The following is a 25,336-nucleotide window of genomic DNA, read 5'->3' as shown; positions in this document are numbered from 1 at the left end:
AGCCCAGGGCCGGCTCCCGCCCGTCGGCTGTGTCCATGGGCACGGAGCTTGTGGAAAGGGCCGGGCGGGTCTCCCCCTGCCCCGGGCGGAGGGAGGGCTGGGAGCAGAGATTTAACAGAGTCCCCACCCCTCCCCGGCCGTATAGGGGCCTCCGCCGTGCCCCCCTCGGCCATTCACACTGGAGCCAGGGCGGCCTGTGCCCTGCCCTCCACTGTACACCTGGGGCCGGTGGTTTCTGGGACGGTGCCTCAGACAAAGGCAAGTAATGGGGGGGCATGACCCTGAGCTCCCGCCGCCCGGGCCCTGCCCTGCCTCCCCTCCCCCAGTGATGTGCCAGCGGCGAGCGACAGTCCCCCCAGGTTGGGTGAGAGGGGAAAGTAGCGCTCACAGCCCCGCCGTGATTGGCTGAGGCTCCATTACATCATGGTTCCGGGGCTGCCTCGCTGCTTTTTCTTTCTTTCTTTCTCTCTTTTTTTTTTTTTTTTTCTTTTTTGCACGGGGGAGAAAAGTGGGCGCGCGCTTGTCAGCGCGAGAGGGCGGCACATCTGGGCAGGGCTGGGCGCGGGGCGGCCCCGGCAGGAGCGCTGGCCACGCCACGCCGGCCTGGCTCCGGCTCTTTTCGCCTTCCCGGCGCAGCCCCAGCTGCCGAGAGCGGAGCCAGCCGGGGGCGGCGAGGGAAATGCCCGAGGGAGCCTCCCATGAAGCGGACTCCGGCGTCCGGGGATCGTTTGCTCTCCCTTGATCGGCACCAGCCCTCCAGCCGCGAGCAGTTCCCGACGTGCGGGAAGATGCACCATGGGCTTTGAGAACAGCACCGGCGCCAGAGCGCTAACGCCGTGGGGGGCGCCTGGTGAGTGAGCGGCTCTCCCCCCCAGCTGTGCGCGGTGGGGGGAGGCGGGATGCACAGAGCGATCCCCGGCCCGGGCATTGGCTGGCCTTTGCCCCGGGCAAGGAGCGCGGGTATGTTCATCCCTCCGCCTGGCTTCTGCTTACGACAGTGACCTCTCCAGCCGGAGCGGGCGCCCGGGGTGCCCTTGGTCAAGGAGTTTGCAGGAATGGTGGGGAGAGGGGGTAGCGCAGATTGGATAGTGGGGGGTGATTCTCTTCCCCCCCCCCGCCGCCCACTCCCCAAGCGCCCTCTGCGCCTAGGCAAGGACGTGCCCGCTACTTTGGGGTGTAGTTAGACGGGAAGGAAGCGGGAGCGGTGAGGGAGGTGATCGCGCCGGGGTACAGAGGTGGTCAAAGGGATGGTGTCTGCCCCGGTCCCTGCACACAGCGGGGTTCTCGGGGCAGCTGGGACGGACAGGCTTTCCCGCGGCTGGCTGAGGACGCGCTGTCTCTCTGTCAACTTTCCCGGACTCCATTTCCCTATAAATGGCTTTTTCTCTGCGCTTCTCTCTCGCCTTTGGTGGGCTGTCACTTGGCGCAACATCTGGGAAGCGAGGGGAAGGCAGAAGGAGGGGTCTAGAGGCCAGCGAACCGCTCCAGCTGCTGAGGGGGGGCGTGGGATCGGGACTAACCCAGATTCCACCAGCCGGTCCCGCCGCTCGGGGCAGCGCCGCACCGGGCCAATGAGATTCGGATCGCCCTGGGAAGCGGCTCTCAGGAAAGAGCCACGATCGGTAGCACCTAATTCGGATCCAGTCTACAGCCATATTAGCCTGGTACCAAGCGCAGGAGGCAGTTCTCGCCTAGGGGACCCCGCACTTCGGCCCCAGCGGCTGGCACTGTTCCCCTCGCCTTCCCCACCGCCTGCAGCCTCACGGGCAATCGCCACTAGAGACTCCCCCCTTCTAACAGCACCCCAGCAAAGCACGTGGCACTCACCTGGCTGCCCACCAAGTCTCGGTTCCCCGGGGGAGCTCTGGGGACAGGGGGACGCTTCCCCTCTGCAGCACTAGAGCCTACTCAGCCCTGGGCTTGGCGTAGTCCCGCTTTCGCCCGGCGCCTGGCCGCGGGCACCGCTAAGGAGCAGTCTGGGCGGTAGAGCCGGCACCCCTGACTCCGTTACAGTTAGCGAGGGACTCAGGGGCACATAGGGCATAAATCAGGGTCGGGAGGACACGAGGCCGTGTCATTATCAAGCAAACCCGGGGTCGTTCCTGTTCCCTAAGCCGGAGAGCAAGTGCCGTAGGCAACACCTTTGTTACAATGTGCTGGGCGCGGTACAAACTAGGCAGATACGATCGCTGTCCGGAAGAGCTGACACTCTGATGGAGACAACAAAACAGGAGGGAATGGGAGCGATGAGCAAATACAAGGGGCTAGGCGGTTATTGGTCAAGGGTTTAAGGACGCGCGCGCGCGCGTGTGTGTACACACACAGACACTGGGCAATCTGGGATGTGTAATCATGAGCTGGTGTGGATCATGCTTATTCTGTGTCACTGGTATGATATTAAAGAGCAGGACTGCGTGAATCTACCGCTGAAGTACTGTAGAGAGGACAGCCGGGAGATATGTATTAGATACCATCTAGTCCTCCCCACTCCCTTGCAGGGCACGGATTGTTCCTTTAAGTCCATTCTCCCGGGCGTTGACTGTCAATTTCAAATGTCCCCACGAACGAAGAGGCTGGTATGACTCTCCTTAGGAGATGATTCCGCTCTTTCACCGATCTCAGTTTGGCTCCCCGGTCCCCATTCACTTCACGTTTCTTTTGCTTAATTTCATCTCATTACTTCAATTTTACCCACTGGGCCCATGCAAGGTAATTCCTTCCTTTCTTAGGTTTACTTACTGAAGGTGTAGAGTAAATCAGTGGGGTTGGGTGACTGACAAGGTGGGACTAGACTATGATGTGTGAATGGATTGGAATTCTCATTTGCGGTCACTTTAAACAAGACATTCATTTCTTGTATTGTTCCTTTCAACTGCATCCCACCTGGAACTGTGGAAGTGGGTGACATCAGAATGGGCACCAGTAGGCGTTGTGACATCAGCAGCTTTCTGGAGATGTTGTTTGATATGATGCTTCCATTTCTAAAAAAAACTCTTTCCCAGCAGGAAACTGTCTCAAAAGAGACTCCTTTTAAAATGAAAATTGCTCCCGCCGATTTCCTAGCAGGGGGATGATACACCTAGCAAGCGGGGTCTCCTGCTCAGGCGAAGGGAAGGGAGGTGGTTCCTTTCAATCCATGTTTATGCAAAGGAACCACTCACTCTTCTTGGCACACCGGAGGGGTAAAAGCAATGATTTAGCAGAAGGTGATGTGCATAGATAAAGTGATCTCCTAGCTGATCTCTTTCCATTCCAATGATTCAAGGATTCTCAAATCTTTTCGTGGCACTTTAAGGGAGAGATTGTTGTATGGCTGTCTCCCTCCCATTCGCCATTGTGTGAGCCCCATCTCCTTTTCCATTCACAGCTGTGCTGAGCCCACCTCCCCTCCCGCTTTCACTAGAGTTCAGAGCGTCTATCTTCCCACTGGGGACCAGGTGACTTCCCTGGGGCAAATGATGTTAGGAAAGTACTGAATCCTGTATTGCCAACCCCAAATGAAAAAAGTCATGAGTCAGGGCCTCCTCAGATCATGAGACTGGTTTAAAATCAGGACATTAGACTGACAGTTAGGGGAGCTGGGCTCAAGACACTGCACTTTCACAGACTGCCAATGGGACCTTGTCAGGTCACCTAGGCCCAGCTCCACAAGGGTGTTTAGACTCCTAACTTTCACTGAAATCAATGGAACTTCGGAGCCTAAACACCTTTGAAGATCTGAGCCTTAGCCTGTTTGTGCCACCATTCGCTGTCTGCCGAAGGGGGAGAATAGTACTTCCTGGTGGTGCTCTGAGGATAAGTCCATTAGAACTTGTAAAGTGCTTGGATACTGCGGTAATAGTGGCCATACAAGTATCTAAGGGTACGTCTACACTGAGTAAAACACCCACAGCTGGCCTGCATCAGCTGGCTGGGGCTGTGGGGCTATAAAATTGCAGGGTAGACATTGGGGCTCTGGCTGGAACCTGAGCTCTGGGACCCTCCCCACTCGGGCTTCAGCCTGAGCCTGAACATCTATACTGTAATTGTATAGCCCTGTTAGCCTGACTCAGCTGAAATGGGCCAGACACCAGTGTTTTATTGTAGTATAGACATACCCTAGGCTGGTTAGATAGTTTTCTGGAGCTGGGGATTTAAGTAAAACACCAGATATTGGAAGACTCATGATAAAATTGCAAGAGTTGGCAACCATACTGTATTTTTTTTTTGTTTTTTTGCAATTTTGGCAGCTGGAAATGAGGAGCCAGCATCAGCCAGCTCTCTCCACAATTCAGTTTAGGAATCTCTTCAGTTATTCATTGTCCTTCCTAACCTGACCAGTGGCACGCCCAGCCAGAGGTTTCCAGTGTGGACTAGCAGTCACAGCCTGTGCTTTTACCAAAAAGCTGGAAAACTATGTTGTTGTTTTCACTGGCACACTTCATGTTAGCTCAACACCAACTAATGGCATCCATTCCCAGAGAACCAGCTAATACCAATTCCTGCATGGGAGACACACCCATTCCAGAGAACCAGCCAGTTCCCATTCCCACGTGGTGGAGTCATGCCCATTCCCAGAGAACCTGTGAGGTGATGAATCATCCCTGAACTAGAGCCTGATTAAGCCACATGTGGCGATGAATCATTTCTGTGCTAGGCTCTAGCCAATCCACAAGTCAGGAGTTGGTCTGGTGACTCTCAGAGCAGATATTTAAGCCTCACAGGAGAAACAGCCACTCAATCTGCCTAATAACACTTCATGGCTTGGTACATTCCCCTGCTTGATAGCGGTGACAGGTACCACAGGCCTTAGCTTGTTCCAGCCTTGTTGCCAGCCCTATTGTTCTGAGAGTCTGCTATTGACTCCTGATTCCACCGTTGACCACTGGCTCTGGTTCTTAGGCTGACTGCCACTGCACCAACCACTAGGCCTGGCTATCCATGTCTCAGTTTCTGGCAGAACCAGACAATACCAGTTCTGGCATGGTGGAACCAACCAATACTGGGTCATACATGTATGTATCCAGTTGTATGAGACAGATATATTTAAAAGTGAAGGGTGGTGCTTCTGGCCCTTTAGTTAGAGATTCAAATAGAATGCTGTTCATATGCTAGCCGCATGGACTCCATCCTAGGCAGAGCGCAACTGTTATCCCAACAAAACACTCTGGCATATACTATCTGAAACGGGACTTGTAACATCACCACCATTCCCCTTCCCCATTAACATCAATCTAGATAGTCTCTCCCAGAGCGTAGAAATTGCAGGACATTTATTCTGCCTACCTGGAAAGCCCACGCGCAAAGGTAGGGCAATTTTCTCTGGCCAAATGTATTTACATTTAAAGCAATGTTAAGGTTACACATTTAGATGCAGAAAATCAGGGAGTGAAGAAATAAAAGCTCTCATGAGGCACAGGTCAGCAGAGCATCTAAGCACTTACTTGAAGCAATTACTAAATCAAAGCCTTAGTAATGTTACCTTGCTCATACTGTACAGATTCAGGTGACATTTACTAGCATAACTATTAATCAAAGGTATTATGTGCAGTGTGGGTGAGCTAATATTACTATGAAACACTTAACTTTTGCATTCTATTTATTATTATTACTATTATTTCATGGTGCACAAAGGCATGATGGGAACTTTACAGAACTCATCGAAAATTACTGTCCATGCCTGAAAGAGAATGCAATGTAAATTTTAGATGAGTGGGTTGTGGGGGAAACATTGGGGTGGAGGATGGATGGATGGATGGGGAAGGGTAAAGGTTATCACAATGGGATAGTTTGTTCTCTCATGTTAGGCACATGACCACCTCCATAGATTAGTATGTTGTTTTTAATACAAGAGAGCCTAACAGAAATGATTTGGTACTGGCATAATTCATTTATTACGGGCATTGCAGAAGGGGCAGTGTGTTTGTGTTTAAACCTGTCCTCACAAGATTCTAGTAATACACAGTGTTGGGACCCAAATAGGTACCTGAGGGAGAGAGTTTTTGCGTTTAATTTCCTTGTTTTTAATAAGATAGCAAACACCCTATCCCCTTCCCTCCCAAAATGTGGGAAAGATACAAAGAGCCTCTACATGTTGACATTGAAATTGTGCTAACTATGCTCTGGAGTTCCTCTCTCACTGAGATGTCTGGAGATCTTGGGAGTAATGATCCAGGGCCACTGAAGTGAATGGGATTGGCAACTCCTTGCTATTTTTTCTGCCAGGCTGGGTTAACAGGAAAGCAGCACCTCTAAAAAGAAAGCAGATGAGAGCATCAGTAACAGGAGTAGATAGAAACGTAGGCTATAATTTAAATGTGCCGTCTTTGTATGCATGCTGCCAGATGCCCACACACAAAATGCCATTTTGAGCTTGCACATGGGTAAATTAAGTTTAGCTAGCCACATGCAGGATTTTCTCTCACATGGCCAACTGGTACTTTTACCCAGGATCAGAAAATCGGGGCACCTTTTGGAGAATTGTGCTGTCAGTGTGACATGCACTAATTTGCTCCCCCAGATTTTCCTTAACACAACCTGGAAATAGTAACTTCTTGGGCAAAACAGGTGAGAGCTCCAACATTGGATGTCACAAATTAGGTGTAGTGTTGGTAGGTTCTGCTATAACCTTAGCAGGTACCTCTTGAGCACATTCAGAAGTGATTTTTTTCAAATTACTTACTTCTGAGGGTTTATCTCCTTCCCTCCACGATTCCTCCATAGGGACGATTTAGATGTAACACTTAGAGGATTTTTTTATCCAGCCATATTTGAGTTCCTGGTGAGCATAATGAAATACTGGAAAAGTGCATTCTTCACTCTCCAATAGCTCAAAATCATGTGTGTGTGTGGTGGGGAGGGCGGGAAACTATTGTGGGTAGATTCTGAAACCAAGTCTACAATGTTAATCTAAAGGAGCATTTTTCAGAAAGTTCTGAGAATGGAAATATGGATGATAATGAAAGTCCCTATCATGGATGCCATAGAGTGGTTACAGAGTTCCTGGTCCTCAACAGTTACCAGAGAGGACCAGGATAATATAGAGGGACTTCCCAGTCAGGGAGTTCTCTAGTTATGGCTCTTTGTGCTTACCTCCTCACACCTCAGAAACTAGAATCAAAACATACAAATCCTGCTATTTCCCCAGTTTTCTAGCAAATACAACAAGCATTTCCTTCATCCAGACCTGTCTGCACTTAAATTGTAGCAATACTCACTGGTCGTATAGAGCTTTGTGCATTCAAAGTGCTGTATAAGCATTAATTAATCAGTCTTTACATCTTACCTCAGGGCTCAGACCCAGATCCTCAAAAGGTTTAGGCACCTAACTCCCAATTTTATAGGGACAATCCCCATATGTGGGGCTTTGTCTTATATAGGTACGTATTGCCCCCCCACACACACACACCTCCCATCCCGATTTTTCACACTTGCTATCTGGTCACCCTACCTAACTTCCATTGGTTTCAATGGAAGTTAGGTGCCTAATCCCTTTGAGGATCTGGGCCTCAGTCCCTGTTCTGGGTTGAAGAATCATAAATCACCTCATTGGTGTTCCTCTAAAATTGTTTAACTTCCAAGGAGTTCAGACCACCAGTTGAGAAAGAGCAGGAATCCTCAAGCTATTCTGCCCAGGTTGCTAACCAGGTGTAGGCTGGACGATTGTAGCATTATTGCTTATTTATATAATTAATGTATTAATTAGTTGCAACAAAGTATCACTCTTGACCAATTCCAGGCATTTCTGGCCTATGAGAGCATATTAATTCATATGAACTCCATTTAAACCTTTAGTTACTGGATTAACTTACTGTGCATACTGCCTCTCATTTGCACTTGCCAGCCTGCATATGTTCAGAGTAATTCATTTACTGAATTTACAAGCAGGGTTTAGGCATTTCATAGGCGTATTACTACTTGGCCATCTCCCATGACTGTGGGCCAGAAACTTGGTGACAAGTGGTAGCAGGCTATGCTGCTGCTCCATGCCATGATTTTGCTCATGGCAGAGTGGAGGAATAATCAGACATTAATGTCGGTGCATAAAGCAGTGCATTCTGTCCTCAAGAGTCCCCAGTACATCTCATCTCTGTTACCCTGGTCTGCTCCCTCCTGCAGGAGTTCTGCCTCTTGTATTGAGAAGGGAGGAATGATAGCTGAAGGTAACAAACACAAAACCAGGCAACAGTCTTCACTTGCCCACACGGATACACCCAAACATCATGTGCACAAGCCCTCTCTTTCCCCCAGACACCATCTGTGCACACCCCCTTCACACACACACCCTTCAGTTTGTCACATCAGTATAATTGATCATGGGCCACAGTGTTAATTTATGAAATATATTAATATAAAATCCTGGTTCATTTAAAATAGTGGCCTTTGGAGAATTGCTCTCTGTGAGGAGCCTCTGATGAAGAAACTTGTATTCAATGGCCTTGACTTTGTGCCGCTGTTTACACTTGTAATGGTAGCATAGTGCACCCACTTGAACTCTAATGAAGCTCAGAGGCTTGAACTTGAGTGAGGGCTCATCATACACTCATCTCACCGAAGATGAAGTTGACTGGACTGGACTGTCAAAGTCCTCTAAATGGTGCTGCTATGGATACAAAGCCCTATTGCTATGACAACCCAGAGGTCACTAATGGAGGTCCTGCAAATAAGAGTCCTGTTAGCAACATAATCACTCTTTACCTATACTCTGTGCCTCCATCCTGTCCTACACCATTCCTGCTCTGCTCAGCTTGACTCAACTCTTCTCTTCAAATTGTGCAGCCACACACTGATCAGAGACTCCCACAGGATCTGTCTGGGTGAAATTTGCCCCATGCAAAGGATCTGTGCACGACTTACATTTGAGAGAGACTAAAGTGGTGCATCGGCTTTTTGCTTGTCCTCTGCACAGGGGTGAATTTCATCCTATGTATGGGATGTGTTGGTTCTTGGGGTACCAAGGACTGAGAGTCAGGTTGTTAGCCCCCTGTCTCTAGCGTGAGGGACATTTGTTTATGCTTAGCTGTGTGTCAGCTCCCTGGCACCACCAGCCTGTTACTCACCCAAGCACTCTCCTTTGGGAAATGCTATCACTTTGTTTGCAGATTAACAATAAGTATACCCCAGTCCCTGAGTCCCTTTGAACCAGCTCCTTATCCACTGAACACTCACAGAAATACCAAGTGTGCTGTCCCCAAGCAAATAATGTAAACACCAGCTTATATGATTCAACTAAGATCAGCCCCTTGCTTAATATCACAGCACTTAGATATACTGATAGTGAAAACAAGGATAAGTTAATTACCAAGGTTTCAAGAGATAGTGAGCAAGAATAATGGAACTAAAAATTACATATAAAACAAAATCATAACATGCTTTCTGGAGACTAACCTTAACAGGCTAACCTCCTGTCTAAAGAAATTTACCTCACCCCCACAACATCCTCTGCAGAGTTTCAACCAAGGTTGGCTGAGATCTCATTTTCATGAATGTAAATGTACTGCTCATTTACTTCCTGGTGCAGTATAAAGTGGCGTCTTCTTTGCCTTTTACTTATATCTCAAAAGTTCATTGTCTCTACTCAGTCAGGATAAGAACCCAGGGCTTATTTTCCTTTGTGCTGCTTCTCTATTGATTTCACATCTCCCCGTTGACTTCACATGTAAATGGATATTCATTGTGTTAATTTACAATGCTTAATCTGCATCTCAACAGAGAGACAGGTGAATAAACATCCCTTGCCTGATAGAAAACCTGTTTGTCAATTCTGCCTTGATAACAGATTTTAAACTATCCATACAAAGTATTGGTATATACATTTCATAATGATATTGACCAGTGTGTGATCCTGGCTTTCCTTTAAGATATTCTCACATGATATTCTTTGATGACAGAACGTACCTACCAGACATGGGACATTCCTGTAACCCCCTTGTTAGTTGTCATTAAGGGGTTCTTGGGTCAGAGGAGACGTGAAGAAATTCTTCTGGAAAGTTTTTACTTTAAGGTAAACCCCTGTGTAGTCCACAGCAAACTGGATCTAAATTCCATGTTAAAGTCCTTGGATAATGTGGCACTCTGGTGCAGGAGAGTGGAAATTCTGTGGCACCTTCATGTACATTACAAAATTACGTTTTTAAAAAAATGAATTAAATATGATAATGAATAATCCAGCCAGAACAGTAGGCTATGTGTTATCAATATTGATATTAAATTCAATTTATTTGACATCCCCACATTTGCAGTTTTCACATTGCAACAGAGTTTTGTATTGACAATGCCTAACGGCACAATAGAAGCTGTCAGAAAAGGGTTTGGTATCTGGATTTGGAATCATTGGGTCTTTTAGCACAGGAGGTCGGTGGGAAGCAGTTTAGATTTGTAAAATAAACACATTGTTTTGATGTTTTGCAACAGTGTTCACCAGTGAAATAGTTAACAATGTCATCTTTAGGTTCAAGAATTAATGCTCGTTGATATGACCCTAGCAATTCACATTTCTTGGAGTATTGTTTTAGGCTCTCTTCAAACACAGGAAAATTTTAGTGCATTGGCTACACTGTGGGACATTTTCAAGATTTTATCTGAAACAGTAAATAATAGAAATATAGTTTAAAAAAAGTGAAATGTAGATTTGGGAGTACTATTCTGGGTAAGGTGAATCTCACTGCCAATTTTGCACTTGCTTATTTTGCTCTACTTTAACGATCTCTCCACACTTGGAAAATGACCTGTGTTGATATTGTTTAGGCCCCCTGCACTGGTAATGAGAATGTTTTGACTCCTGTCTGGATGGGACCAATCCATTTTTAGTAGCTGTACAGAAAGCATGATTGAGATTTAGAGGGACATGGTGTATATCATGATTACTGGAGTGGTGCTGAAGACAATTTGATCCCATCTCTATTAGCAGTTTGTGGGGGAGGAGGGGAATGGGGAAGTCTTGTTGTTGACAACCATTGGTTAGCAATAGATCATTTTCCAAGTGTAGAGAGTTCCTGAAACCATCTAGCTCTGGATCCATCTTTTTGTTATATGTGTGTTCAGTGCCTAGCAGAGGGAGATCCTGATCCCTGACTGGGGTCTCTTGGCGTTACCATAATGCAAATAATAAAGTAAGAAAGAAATAGCTTCACAACTGCTACATTAACTCATAAAAGGGACTAGTTGGATCTCCAGATGAGAGAAGCTGCTAAATCCTGGAAAGGTCAAGACTGGAGACCTGAAGTGTCTCATTCAGCCATCCCTTGAGTCTGCCAAACAGCTGAGAAACTGGGAAAAATAAGTCAGGGGGAAGCAGGATCTCTTTTTAGAAAAAGCAACTTTATTCTACTAGGTAATGGAGCTGGGAATATTCACAACTATTTTCTTTTGTGCTTCTACTCACGCTGGCAATTTGGCATCTCATTATTTTCACACTTCCATGCCAGCTGCTATCAGGGTGCACCACTGCAGGAGTGCTAATGTCCATGCTGCCTAGCAATAGGGTTCCCAGCCCGATTAAGCTATTGCTGCTGAGATGCCCGGAGTCTGTGCCAGCGTGCCTACATTGACCATTGCTGGAGAGCTCCTTGCTGTAGCCAGCAGGAGCCACTGGGGAATGAAACAGTGACATATTTGCAGGAAATTACTTTTGGTGATTTTTTTTCAAATCTGTAAAACTTTTGGGGATTCTTCTGCAGTGGCTATTTCCCACTCTATAATCTTTCTAGCTGAATAGCCTGAGAGCTCAATTTTTTTGCAATAACCCTCTAGAAAAGGAGGGAGTTGATATTTAAGGTATTGATGTTATTCATGGGCATACTGTTGCAGGGCCCATTTTAAAGTTATAATTATCCAGACGAGCTCAGCATCTACAGACTTAACTGGGTTTTCTGATGCCAAGCCCCATATCGCTTTGTATATTGTTAAAGGAAAGAAATTGCCTGCCTGGTCCTAACAAAAGCAACACAAAAACAGCTGCTCTTCATGGCTTGAAGTTTGTGCATTCACTAAATTCTCACACTATCCTTGAGGACCACTTGGAAGCAGCTATAGCTGCTGCAGACTGTAGCCTCTTGATGCTAGGTATAAAGAATCATGTTGCTCAAGTGCTTCTGAGACAGCTCCTGCTTATTTGATCTACGTTGAATTCGAAGAGTTGGTAATGACCACTAAAGCACTATGTTGTTTGGGTCCTTGCATCCTGAGTCCACATCTCCCGCTATATACACGGACATGAGAGCTGGGATCAGATGTGCCAGTAGTTGCTGCTGTTAGACTGGAATGTCTGTGTGCTGTGACAGGGTATTGAGGGTGAGATCATGGAATGGGCCCTGGACTCTGGAATTTGCTTTCCCAAGGGATTCCAGTTTCATAGAATCATGGATGTGTAGGACTGGAAGGGACCTCAACAGGTCATCTAGTCCCTTCCCCTGCACTCAAGACAGGGCTAACCTGACAGGTGTTTGTCTCACCTGTTCTTAAAAACCTCCCTAGGCAATTTGTTCCAGTGCTTAATCACCCTGACAGGAAGTATTTTCTAATGTCCAATCTTAACCTCCTTTGCTTTTATTTAGGGCTCGTCTACACTGGCAATTAACACCGCTGCAACTTTCTCACACAGGGGTGTGAAAAAACACACTCCCCCCGCCCCCCCGAGCGCAGCAAATTGCAGCACTGTAAAGCGCCCGTGCAGACAGTGTCCCAGCGCTGGTAGCCGTGCTCCCAGTGCTGGTAGCTGCACCCCTCATTGAGGTGGCTTTTTTAGAGCGCTGGGAGAGCTGTCTCCTAGCGCTGCGCCGCGACCATACAAGGCACATTAAAGCACTGCCACAGCAGCGCTTTAGTGTTGCCAATGTAGACTAGCCCTTAAGCTCATAGCTTTTTGTCCTATCCTCAGAGGTTAAGGAGAACAATTTTTCACCCTCCTCCTTGTAGCAGCCACTTACATACTTGAAAACTGTTAGCAAGCCCCCGTCCCCCATCTTCTCCTCTCCAGACTAAACAACCCAATATTTTCAATCTTCCCTCACAGGTCATATTTTCTAGACCTTTAATCACTTTTGATGTTTTTCTCTGGACGTTCTCCAGTTTGTCCACATCTTTTCTGAAATGTAGGGTGACCATATTTTCCCAAAGGGAAAACAGGATACCCTCAGGTTGGCCCCAGCCCCTTTCTGCTGCTCTGCCCTCCCATGCGCGGGGCCAGCCTCAGCCCTCCCTGCCTCCTGCCCGGGGTCAGCCTGAGATCCCCCTCCCCACTTGTGCCTGGGGCTGGTCCAAACCCCTCGCTGCCTGCCTGCGGGGTTGGTCCTCTGAGTCCCCTGCCTCCCGTGATCCCCCTCCTCCCTGCAGCCTGCTTCACCCCCTGTGCACGGGGCTGGTCCGAGACCTGCCTGCTTCCCGCCAGGGCCAGCCTGAAGTCCCCCTCCCCACTGGCACCCAGGGACAGCCTGAGCTCCCCCACTGCCCACCCATGACCTCCTCACTCCCCTACACGTGGGGCTGGTCCTCTGAGCCCCCCTGCTGCCAGCCCGTGACTCCCCTCCCTCCACAATATCTCCCCCCCCCCCACTTTGTGCAGTGCAGGTCTGAGCCTCCCCTTCCCCCGCCCCGTGTATGGGGCTGATGATCAGTTGGCAAGAATAAACAGGACAAATGCCCAGTTTTGTCAAAACAGTCAGGACAGGGCCTAAAAAAAGGACTGTCCTGGCCAAAACAGAACATATGGTCACCTTACTGAAATGTAGCTCCCAGAACTGGTCACAATACTCCAGTTGAAGTTTTATCAGCACAGAGTAAAGTGGAAGAATTACTTCTTCTGTCTTGCTTATAACACTCCTGCTAATATAACTCAGAATGATGTTTGCTTTATTTTGCAGCAGTGTTACACTGTTGACTCATATTTAGCTTGTGATCTACTATGACCCCCAGATCCCTTTCCACAGTACTCCTTCCTAGGCAGTCATTTCCAATTTTGTATGTGTGCAAGTGATTGTTCCTTCGTAAGTGGAGTACTTTGCATTTGTCCTTATTGAATTTCATCCTATTTACTTCAGACCATTTCTCTAGTTTGTCCAGATCATTTTGAATTTTAATCCTATCCTCCAAAGTCCTTGCAACCCCTCCCAGCTTGGTATCGTTCACAAACTTTGTAAGTGTACTCTCTATGCCATTATCTACATAATTTATGAAGATATTGAACAGAACTGAACCCATGGCCAATCCCTGCAAGACCCCATGGGATATGCCCTTCCAGCTTGACTGTGAACCACTGATAGCTACTTTTTGGGAATGGTTTTCCAACCAGTTATACACCCACTTTATAGTAGCTTCATCTAGGTTGTATTTCCATAGTTTGTTTATGAGAAGGTCATGCAAGACAGTATCAAAAGCCTTACTAAAGTCAAAATATACCACATCTACTGCTTCTCCCCTATCCACAAGACTTGTTACCTGTCAAAGAAAGCTATCAGGTTGCTTTGACATGATCTGTTTTTGACAAATCCAAGCTGACTGTTACTTATCACCTTATTATCTTCTAGGTATTTGCAAACTGATTGCTTGATTATTTGCTTAATTTTCTTTCCAGGTACTGAAATTAAGCTGACTGGTCTGTAATTCCCTGGGTTGTCCTTGTTCCCCTTTTTATAGATTGGGGGCTTGTCTACACTTACATTTTATAGCGCTCTAACTTGCTGGCTCAGGGGAGTGAAAAATCACCCCCCTGAGCGCAGCAAATCTGAGCGCTTTAAACGCTGGTGTAGACAGGCGCGGCTCCCAGCGCTTGGAGCTAATCCCCTCGTAGAGGTGGATTACCAGGAGTGCTGGGAGAGCTCTCCCAGCGCTCGCGCACGCTCGCACTTCAAAGCGCTGCTGCGGGAGCGTTCCCGCGGAGGCGCTTTGAAGTTTCCAGTGTAGACATACCCTGGCACAATATTTGTCCTTTTTCTGTCCTCTGGAATCTCTCCTGTCATTGTCATCTAACAGTTTTCAAAGAGAATTGCTGTTTGTTGCCATTGTTGGCTCAGTTAAAGGCCATCAGTTCAGTCTTTAGAGGGGGACGTTATTTGTTCTGCTCAACAGCTGCATGCTGGGGATGAGTCTGTTTATGGCGCCCCCTACATGTGGAATGCCCTCCCATTTATCATCCACTGGCCACTTCACTCTCCTCATTCCAATCTCTCCTCCAGGTTCATTTCTAGCTATAATATCAAATACTTCCTCCTGAAAACACCTGGGAACTGAAGCTCCATACAGGGAGCATGACTAATCCAAATTATCACATGACCGTGTTGCTGTCACCCTCATCCTTCCTTGCCCTCCCCCCTCCTTCCCCCCATCCTATTACCCCTACTCATTGTGCTATGTCTAATATAAATCTTCAAGGCAGGAACCTGTAACCTGCTGCTTAGAGGGCAGACCTATTTCTGCTGAACTGCCCTAGAGCAGGTGGTCCTATAGCTTCAACCCAGGAGTATAAAAGAATTTGAGGTTCTATCTGAGGCAGAGGGAACTAGGGTCAGGGACAGAAGAGGTTCTCCTGGGAAAATAGTTAAGTGCAAAAGAAAGGTTAGGCTGAGGTTTATATTTGTTGCTGTTTAAGTTAAGTCACACTTTATATTAAGGTTCCATTTATAAATAGTTTACAAAGGTTTAATAAATGAATAATAGATGTTTTAATAGCTGGTTAATCAATTGTTATAGATTATATGCTCCAGCAAGGCAATAAATTATTTATAACAGTGGCTTGTAACCTATAATACCTTCTACTGATGTGCTTGTTAACCATCTCTAATGCAGGCTGCTCATGTCTCTCACATTCGTATAACAACAAAACCTTAATATAAAGGGTGACCGAGTTAGCCATAAAGACAAACACAGCCAGAAGGAGGGTTTGGAGCAAACCTAGTGTGTGTAACTGTTTTTGCCCATTTGCAAATGCATTGCAATACCTAATTATCACCAATTTCTGCACCCAGCTGGAACACCCACAGGGCCTCAAACCTTGACTGGTCACTTAAGTGACCAGTCAAGGTTTGAGGCCCTGTGGGTGTTCCAGCTGGGTGCAGAAATTGGTGATAATTAGGTATTTCTTAAATGCAGTTGTGTTTATTTACAAGGAATGCACAACATCCTGAGTGCAGAGGGAATCAAATAGCAGGAAACAGCTTCTTTTGCTCACAGCAGGAAGAGCACTCTTTTAGCCTGCTCCCCTGGCCCATAAACCTCTTTCCAGGTTTCATCCAGGGTCAGCCACTATGCTTTCAGCTTCTCAGGGCATGGCTACACTTGCAGATGTAGGGCGCTTTGAGTTAAACCAGCCTTCAGAGAGCACAGTAGGGAAAGCGCTGCAATCTGTCCACACTGACAGCTGCAAGCGCACTGGCGTGACCACATTAGAAGCCCTTGCTACGGCCACAGAGAGCAGTGCATTGTGGTAGCTATCCCAGCATGAAAGTGGCTGCAACGTGCTTTTCAAATGGGGAGGGGGGTGGTGGAGTGTGACAGGGAGTGTGTTGTGTGTATGCGGGGGGGGAGAAAGCGGGTTTCTTTGGGGGGCTGAGAGCATGTCAGCTTGCTGTCTTGTAAATTCAGACAGCAGTAGACCCCTCCTCCCCCCCACCTCTCTCTCTCTCACACACAGCATTCCACAGGAATGGTTGCTTTGTCTCAGAGCAGATAAGCATGCCGGCTGTCAAAGGGAGCTTTCAAATGGCATATCGACATTCCTGCAGCAATTACAAAACAATGACAAGAGTGGCCACTTGATTTAAGGGGATTTTGGGACCTTTCCAGAGGCTGATCAGAGCGCAGTAATGCAACACCTCGTTCACACTGACGCCCGGGTGTTTCAGCCAATGCACACCAAGCACTAATCTTCTCGCCGAAGTGGAGTATAAGGAGCGCTCTAGCCCTGGAATCAGAGCGCTCTACGTACCTTGCCAGTGTGGACGGGTAGTGAACTAGGGTGCCCGGGGATGCTTTAATGCCTTCTAACTCGCAAGTGTAGCCAAGCCCTCAGTCTGTCTCTCTCGGTTCTCGTCTGTTCTCAGTTTCTGTGAGATCTCTCTACACACACACACACCCCTCAGCCAAGAGCTCCTGGGTGGGTTCACACATGCCTTTTGTCTTAGTTGGGGGGGGGCTTATGTTTACTGTTAGGTGTGAACTCTTAATGGGGTTTTAACTCAACCCATAGCAAGGTTTCACACAGTTCATAACACCACCCCCATCTCAGCTTTGCTTATCATCCCAATGAGGCCTAAAATGGTGACACCTAACAACCACCCATCCCAAACAGAAAGAAAAGAAATGATTTAACAAATTAAAAATAATACACGGTTACATATTTACATATGTACAGTGTTTTTCTGTCAGGATAATTTCACATCAACAACAAACAAATTTTGTTCTCACCCAAATCTGGGGCTTTTCTCTTCCAGGACTTCCTGTCAAATGCCAGGGAGGGATCCCTTTCAATCAGCCCGAGGAACACAAAAGGAAGTATTTTTTCACACAATGCACAGTCTCCCTGTGGAACTCCTTGCCAGAGGATGTTGTGAAGGTCAAGACTATAATAGGGTTCAAAAAATAACTAGATCAATTCATGGAGGATAGGTCCATCAATGGCTGTTAGCCAGGATGGACAGGGATGGTGCCCCTAGCCTCTGTTTGCCAGAAGCTGGGAATGGGCGACAGAGGATGGATCACTTGATAATTACCTGTTCTGTTCATTCCCTCTGGGGCACTTGGCATTGGCCACTGTCAGAAGACAGGATACTGGGCAAGATGGACCTTTGGTCTGACCCAGTATGGCTGTTCTTATATTCTAATGTATTGTTTCTGAGGAATTTGCTGTCTGAGGCATAATCTACCCATTCTCTCTGACTGGGAGATTCACCTCTGAAACAACTTTTCTAGCCTCAAATTCCACAGCTGTACTCTTAGATTTGGGGGCAGCCAAGATGACATCCTGTCCCCCTAACTGGAAGCACTGCATCTGTGTCCAGTATGAAAGGGTTTTGAAACATGGATAGCCCAAGACAGATTAAGTCACAAAAGCCTTTTTCACCTATGAAAATGCAAACTCGCACCCTGCAGACCATTGAAATGGTTTCCCTTCTTTTACTATGTGTTGCCTGTCACTAACATTCAGCCAAGGACCAGGAATCTGTTTCTGATTCAGCTAAGATTCCCCCAAGACTCTTGGTCTCAAAACAGATTTCAACTACTTGCCATCTTTCCCTTTCTGGAGAGCTTCCACAGTAGGTTGCTGTTATAGTGATTTCTGCTCCCGTGGACAAGACAATTCGTTCACTGCATATCAGTTGCTTACAAACCATTGTCTCACCTGGGCCATATCTTCAAGGGAATTTCCACAGACTGTATTTGTAAGACACCTTTCCTAGCACTGATTCCACAGTTATTAGCTATAATGAAATCCAAGCCAATTATTAGCTTATCCATTATTTCAGCCATCCAGACTTCTTGCTTGAATTTGAGAGGTCCAATCTTCAAACCCAATTTCCCCACTCTTTGGATGGGTGCCCTTAACCCAGTCACTGTCTCCATTCAGACCAATCAGATGGTTCAGTTTTAGATTCCTTGTTCCCTAGCCTTTTTAGTATATCTGGTCTAATAACTATTATGTTTGCGCCAGTGTCCACTATCCCTATACACATCACACATCCTGTTATGCCCTCAGTAGCCAAACTCCTGTTATTGTCCTTTAGCTGCCCAGATCTAAACAAAAACTGTGGGGCAGATCCTTGTACCTCTGCCAAGCTTTGCTCCTTCAACTTGGTGTTCCCCCACTTCCTGAACTGGGATAGATGCTTTAACTAGACACGTATGACAGTCTGTCTTGGCCTGACTTAGATTTATTGCAATTTTTTTTGTAGCCAATTTTCTCTCAGTACCAGCATTTAACTGTACTTCCAGGTGTTATGGCAATCAGCTTCCATCATCCTCACTAGTAGCTGCTTGCTCTTCTAGTGCGTGGCCTCAAGGAAAGATTCAAGTTCTGTGGCAAATTCCACAATCTCCTGGGGTGTCTTTGGCCTCCTTTCATGGATTTTGAGCTGCAAATCCAAGTCCAGCTAACCTCTATAAATCGGTCCATTGCCAGACTATCCTGGAAGGCTGGTTGTACCTGGATATGCCAAAAATTTGAATTAATGGAGATATCCTATTTCCTAGAACTGGAAGGGACCTTGAAAGGTCATCGAATCCAGCCCCCTGCCTTCACTAGCAGGACCAAGTACTGATATTTGCCCCAATCCCTTCAAGGATTGAACTCACCTGGGTGAGAAATTGAGCTAGCCAGGGGACTTGGGTAAGACCAGACACTTACAAAAGTTTTCTACCCCATTTGTAACCCAGAGAGATCCAAAGGGGAGAGATTGGGCTGTCCCAGCTCAAATAATGCAAAAGCCCCACTATCTTGGAGGGGAAAATTCCCTGGGAAGTTTATTTGGCTCAGTTCAACTTTATAGCTCAAATAAATGACTGGGAGGAGGGACAGACAGGGGGAAATAGCAGCCAACTTTGGTGGCCCAACTCTGATAGTCCCTTTTCTGGCGGTAAGTTTTGCAGTACTGAGTTCTCCAAACCTGGTACAAGCCCTGAACATCTGGATGGTAGCTTAGCTGCCCAGGGCACAGCTGAGAGCTAGAAGGAGAGGGAAAGAAGAAACCCCTCCTTAACTGGCAGGGGACCTGCAGAGACGCATGTTCGGGGTGACTGCCTTCCATGGTGTTCTGTGACCCTTTGATTTCCTTCTGGAGCTGAATTTTCAGTTCTTAAGTCCTTGCTGCAGCTCATCTCTGATAGCAAGTTCCAGGTTGGCTATAGCTTGCCTGGTCTCCAATATTTTATGGAAAAACATCTGGTCTATGGAACTTCGGTTGGTGGTCATCTCTTTTCTGTCTGGCCATTTTAGCCTGGGAGGGTTGCAGCTGGGCTTCCCAACCTGTCTGGACACTTTGTAGTTGCTCTAATGGAAATTTGACCTCTGCCTGCAAGGCAACCCTCAGCCCTCTCTGGGACCCTCCAGATGCAGTTTTAGTTCCTTTGTAAAACCTCCAGGCTTTGGTTTAAACCAGGGGTGGGCAAACTTTTTGGCCTAAGGGCCACATCTGGGTATGGAAATTGTATGGCAGGCCATGAATGCTCACGAAATTGGGGATTGAGGTATGGGAGGGGGTGAGGGCTCTGGGGTGGGGCCAGAAATGAGGAGTTCAGGTTGTGGGAGTGGGCTCTGGGGAAGTGGGTTTGGGGATGGGGGGGTGAGGGATCCAGCTGGGGGTGTGGGTTCTGGGGTGGGGCTGGGGAGGAGGGGTTGGGGGTACAGGAGGGTGCTCTGGGCTGGGACTGAGGGGCTCAGAGGGGGATCAAGGCTAGGGCAGGGAGTTGGGGTGCAGGAGAGGGCCAGGGGTGCAGGCTCCAGGTAGTGCTTACCTCTAGCAGCTCCCAGAAGCAGCAGCATGTCCCTCCCCCCCAGCTCCTACGCAGAGGTGTGGCCAGGCGGCTCTGCGTGCTGCCCCATCCACAGGTGCCCCCCCCGCAGCTCCCATTAGCCACAGTTCCCAGCCAATGGGAGCTGCGGGGATGGCACTTGGGGCGGGGACAGCATGCGGAGGGGGGAGATGCTACTGCTTCTGGGAGCCGTGCGGAGTGGGGCAAGCCCTGGACCCCGCTCCCCGGCGGGAGTTTGAGGGCTGGATTATAACGGCTGAAGGGCTGGATGTGGCCCCCGGGCCGTAGTTTACCCACCCCTGGTTTAAACCCTTTTGTGACATCTTCAGCTCTTGTTTGAAATCCTGTTGGCAGTTGGTGATTTCCGCAAGAATCCCCCTTATTTGCTCCATCTTGGGTCAACAGGAATAGCAGCTCACAAGCTCTCTCCTTGGAAAGTGGATCCTGTGGTGCTCCTATTCAAGGTGAGCAGCTAGTAAAAATACAGGGCCCTGGGGATGTTCCAGCTGGAAATAAACATTGATAGATTGTGGGATTTTCTTTGACGCCATCGTGTTTATTTACAGGAATGTGCAAAGGCCTGTGTCTCTGAATGCAGAAGGAACTAAGAACAAAAGGAATGGTTTCTTAGCTTATAGCCGGCAAGCCCCATTAGCCAACACCAGACCAAAAAGGTCTCTAGCTTTTTCCAGGGTCACACTGAACTTATAAGCTCCTTGTAGGAGGTCTGGACTCACCCCTGCAGCACCTCCTGCTGGTCATCCAGGGAATTAGCTCACCAGCCTCTGGAGCGCCCTCTGCAGGCCAGTGATCCGCCTTGTCCTCTGCACTGGCCCCTGTGTCCCTCCCAGGACCCCAGTGCCCCATGCTCTGCCCCCTAGCAATACCCACACACACTGGGTCTCCCCTCCCAGGGGAACCCCCACCCACAACTCCAGGATAAGGCCACTGCCAGTCACCAACTAGCCCCCACTCTCTGGGGCAGACTGCAGTATAGGCCACTCATCACAGCAAGGTTGGGTTTGGACCTGCTCCCTTGGCCTAGCTCTGGGCTGCCCTCTGCAACCCCCAGTACCCCTTGACCTTCTCCTAGGCCACAGCCTGGGGCTTTCCAGGCTGGGGCTCCCCAGCCCTGCTCCACCCAAGTACTCTAGGTCTGGCTCCCTACAGCCAGGCCCTTCTCTCTCTGCCTTCAAAGAGGGAGACTGTTGGGCTCTTGGCTCCCAGCCTCTTTATACCGGCCATCTGGGCTCTGATTAGGGTGTGGCCCAGCTGCAGCCACTTCCCCCAATCAGCCAGGGTTTTACCTTGCCCCACCCCAGCCCTCTGCAGGGCTTTTCCAATCCCTCAGGGCAGGAGCGGGTGTCCACCCTGCTATATTTCTGCTTGGTTTTCTTGCCTCTCCCTTTCTGTTCTTGTCTGTTCTCAGTTCTTCTCTCTCTCTCTCTCTCTCTCATTCATCTCCCCCACCCATACTCAGCCAAGCAATTCTGGTTTGAGCATTGGCCTACTAAACCCAGGGCTGTGAGTTCAATCCTTGAAGGGGCCGTTTAGGGATTTAGGAATTTAGTTGGGGATTACTCCCCCTTTGAGCAGGGGCTTGGACTAGATGATCTCCTGAGGTCCCTTCCAACCCTGGTATTCTATGATCTTTTGTCTTAGGCAGTGGCTTATACTTAAATGTATGCTAATTAAAGGATGATAATAAGGCTTCACCTAACTCATAACACTGTTAGGAGCAGGATAGGGAAAGCCATCTGCTTAGAGGATTATGCCTGTTTACTTGTACAGAGAGGTGCCTAGCACCGTTCTGAGCACTGAAATGGAATAAATTAATTCATTTGCTTTGATTAATTCATTTGATATGATTTTAACAGACATGTTCTAATGTTGCCAGCAGGCAACTTTCATGGGCGCATTTTTCAAAACTGAAAAATAAATAAATCAAGTAGAAGTGTGATTTTCAACCCTCCCTCCTGCCACCGTTCAACCAGCCTTCCTCATGGACCACTAGTGCCACCAGCCTGTCTCCCTGCCTGCAGCCTGCCCACAATCAGACCTTCCAATCACCTGAATACTTGGCATTGCCCATGTGGTTTGGAGGAGTGGGACTCTTAAAGACTGATGCCAAACAGCATGTGTGTGTATTGCTCTAGGTAATCCTGTCAGAGACTTTCAGCTCAGTCATGGCAGTGCAGTAATTTTGTTTTCACTTATCAGAATTGGTCGTATAAATAGGAAAAATCATGAATAATTTACTCAATGAAAAAATGCCCTACCCTATGCTATAAATTATTTGCAATGAGTAATTCCACCAACTCTTTCACCGATCTATTGTTTATAGATGGGTAAGGAGTTAAAAGGGACTCCTTCCAGTATGAAACTGCCAAGGCTGGGGCATTCCTGACAGTGCAAGAGGAGTGACTGCATTTTAAATGAGCAAATACAATTGAATGCTGGTGAACTATTGATTCACCTTTTCTTTTCCCCCTCTGTCTTCCCATTTATTTGCACGTGTTAATTATCCAGAGATCACTGGCACATGTGTCTGACACCATCAAGCACTGAACCCTCCCTGCCTGTATGAAACCTGGCCAATTCACTTTGCTAGGAATAGAACCATATTCTTTATTCTTTCTGTCTATCTATCATATTGCCAAGGTGCCTATTACTGGTATCTAAGAGCTACATTTTCACACTCTCTAAGGGGTGTGAATCTGTCAGCTAGAACAATCCCTCACTACATGTAAAGCAGTTCCATGACTCAGTAACTAATTAACGACTATTAGATAAAGCTATTATCACTACAAACCATCACCCAGTTCAGTCTCTCTCTCTCTCTGTCACACACACACACACACACACACACACACAGAAATACCCATTTATCATTCTCTCTCCCCCCCACTCTTCTTTCTTGCGCTCTTCCTTTCCCCCTCCCCCCCCCTTCCTCAGAATTTAGTTATTTGCCTGTGCTAATGCTAAAACCTGCATTGAATTTGCAGTTTAACATGACAGAACTAATCCCATTAGATTTTTACCCTCTCGGCACTTTTAGGAGAACAGAGATAAACAGCAAAAGGCTGGGAACCAGGGTGAAATAACTCTTGCTGGGGCCTTTACAGCTTTGGGCAAATTCCTTTGTCCCTGTCTCTAACCAAAATATGAAACCTGATTTGTTCTGACCTTTCATTAACCCCCGACCTTTAACCCTCAACGCTATAACAGCAACAAACACTTTCTTCAGCTGCACATGTTGGAGTCAGTGTCCCAGGCACTCTGGCTTTGTCTTCATTGCTAAACAAGGGGTCTTTTTACTGTGCGATGACTAATGTGGATTAGCTCTCCCACTGCAAAATCCTGGTGAAGACAAGGGCAGGTAGCTTCTACCTTGAGGCAAGATCAGCGCTGTCCCCCTTACCTGGGGCTGACTTTGACTAGCTACATTACTGTGACTGTCCAATGTCCTGGTGATGAGTGATGTAAAAAGCCTACGTAGATAAAGAGAGAGCTACATTCCCCCATGGCCTCCCCACACGTGCTGTGCCAGATGTCTCCGGTTTAGCCATGAAGTGCACCAGCACTGTGGGAAAAGTGCAGGTTCTTTCTCCTTATCACCAGACCAAAATATGTCAATATCAAACCCTACCTCTGCACTGCAATTAAACACCCGTGGCTGGCCTGTGCCAGCTGATTTAGGCTCATGGGGCTTGGGCTATAGGGCTTTTAATTGAGACGTAGACATTCAGGCTTGGGCTGGAGCCCAGGCTCTAGGATGTTGCAAGGTGAGAGGGTCTCAGAGCTTGGGCTGCAGCCAGCATGAGCCCAAACATCTACACAGCAATTAAACAGCCCCTTAGCTTGAGCCCCGGAAGCCCGAGTTAGCTGGCACGGGCCAGCCGTGGGCTTTTAATTGCAGCGTAGACGCCCTACAGGGCTTAGTCTGCAGCTTTCCCGGATCCAGAGCTAGATGGGGCAGAGTTCTAGCATTCCCACACTAATCAGATCAGAGCTACAGCAGAACCATGCTGACCAGACCAAAGCTACTAACTCAACCGCACCATTTAACCCCAAGTTTCAGAGTAACAGCCGTGTTAGTCTGTATCCGCAAAAAGAAGAACAGGAGTACTTGTGGCACCTTAGAGACTAACAAATTTATTAGAGCATAAGCTTTCGTGGACTACAGCCCACTTCTTCGGATGCATATAGAATGGAACATATAATGAGGAGATATATATACACACATACAGAGAGCATAAACAGGTGGGAGTTGTCTTACTAACTCTGAGAGGCCAATTAATTAAGAGGAGAAAAAAAAAAAAAAAAAAAAAAAAAAAAAAAAAAAAAACTTTTGAAGTGATAATCAAGCTAGCCGAGTACAGACAGTGTGATAAGAAGTGTGAGAGTACTTACAAGGGGAGATAGTCAACGTTTGTAATGGCTCAGCCATTCCCAGTCCTTATTCAAACCGGAGTTAATTGTGTCTAGTTTGCATATCAATTCTAGCTCTGCAGTCTCTCTTTGGAGTCTGTTTTTGAAGTTTTTCTGTTGTAATATAGCCACCCGCAGGTCTGTCACTGAATGACCAGACAGGTTAAAGTGTTCTCCCACTGGTTTTTGAGTATTTTGATTCCTGATGTCAGATTTGTGTCCATTAATTCTTTTGCGTAGAGACTGTCCGGTTTGGCCAATGTACATGGCAGAGGGGCATTGCTGGCACATGATGGCATAGATCACATTGGTAGATGTGCAGGTGAACGAGCCCCTGATGGTATGGCTGATGTGATTAGGTCCTATGATGATGTCACTTGAATAGATATGTGGACAGAGTTGGCATCGGGGTTTGTTACAAGGATAGGTTCCTGGGTTAGTGGTTTTGTTCAGTGATGTGTGGTTGCTG

The 25,336-nt window shown here is 47.5% G+C and overlaps 1 protein-coding gene across 2 annotated transcripts in view; it reads left to right on the top strand.

Annotated features, from left to right (window-relative positions):
- Positions 1-659: 659 nt before the first annotated feature.
- CHRM4 (cholinergic receptor muscarinic 4) overlaps positions 660-25,336 on the top strand; it is a 40,504-nt gene continuing 15,827 nt past the window's right edge. For both annotated transcript variants that reach the window (XM_054027104.1, XM_054027103.1), the window contains exon 1: positions 660-850. In XM_054027104.1, the coding sequence (XP_053883079.1) occupies positions 796-850 (55 nt within the window). In that variant the 5' untranslated portion in view covers positions 660-795. The remainder of the gene's footprint in view (positions 851-25,336) is intronic.

The sequence above is a fragment of the Malaclemys terrapin genome, chromosome 4 (assembly GCF_027887155.1).
Source record: "Malaclemys terrapin pileata isolate rMalTer1 chromosome 4, rMalTer1.hap1, whole genome shotgun sequence".
Lineage (NCBI taxonomy): Eukaryota > Metazoa > Chordata > Testudines > Emydidae > Malaclemys > Malaclemys terrapin.
Note: the sequence above shows the minus strand (reverse complement) of the source record. Positions and strands in the feature narration are given on the sequence as shown.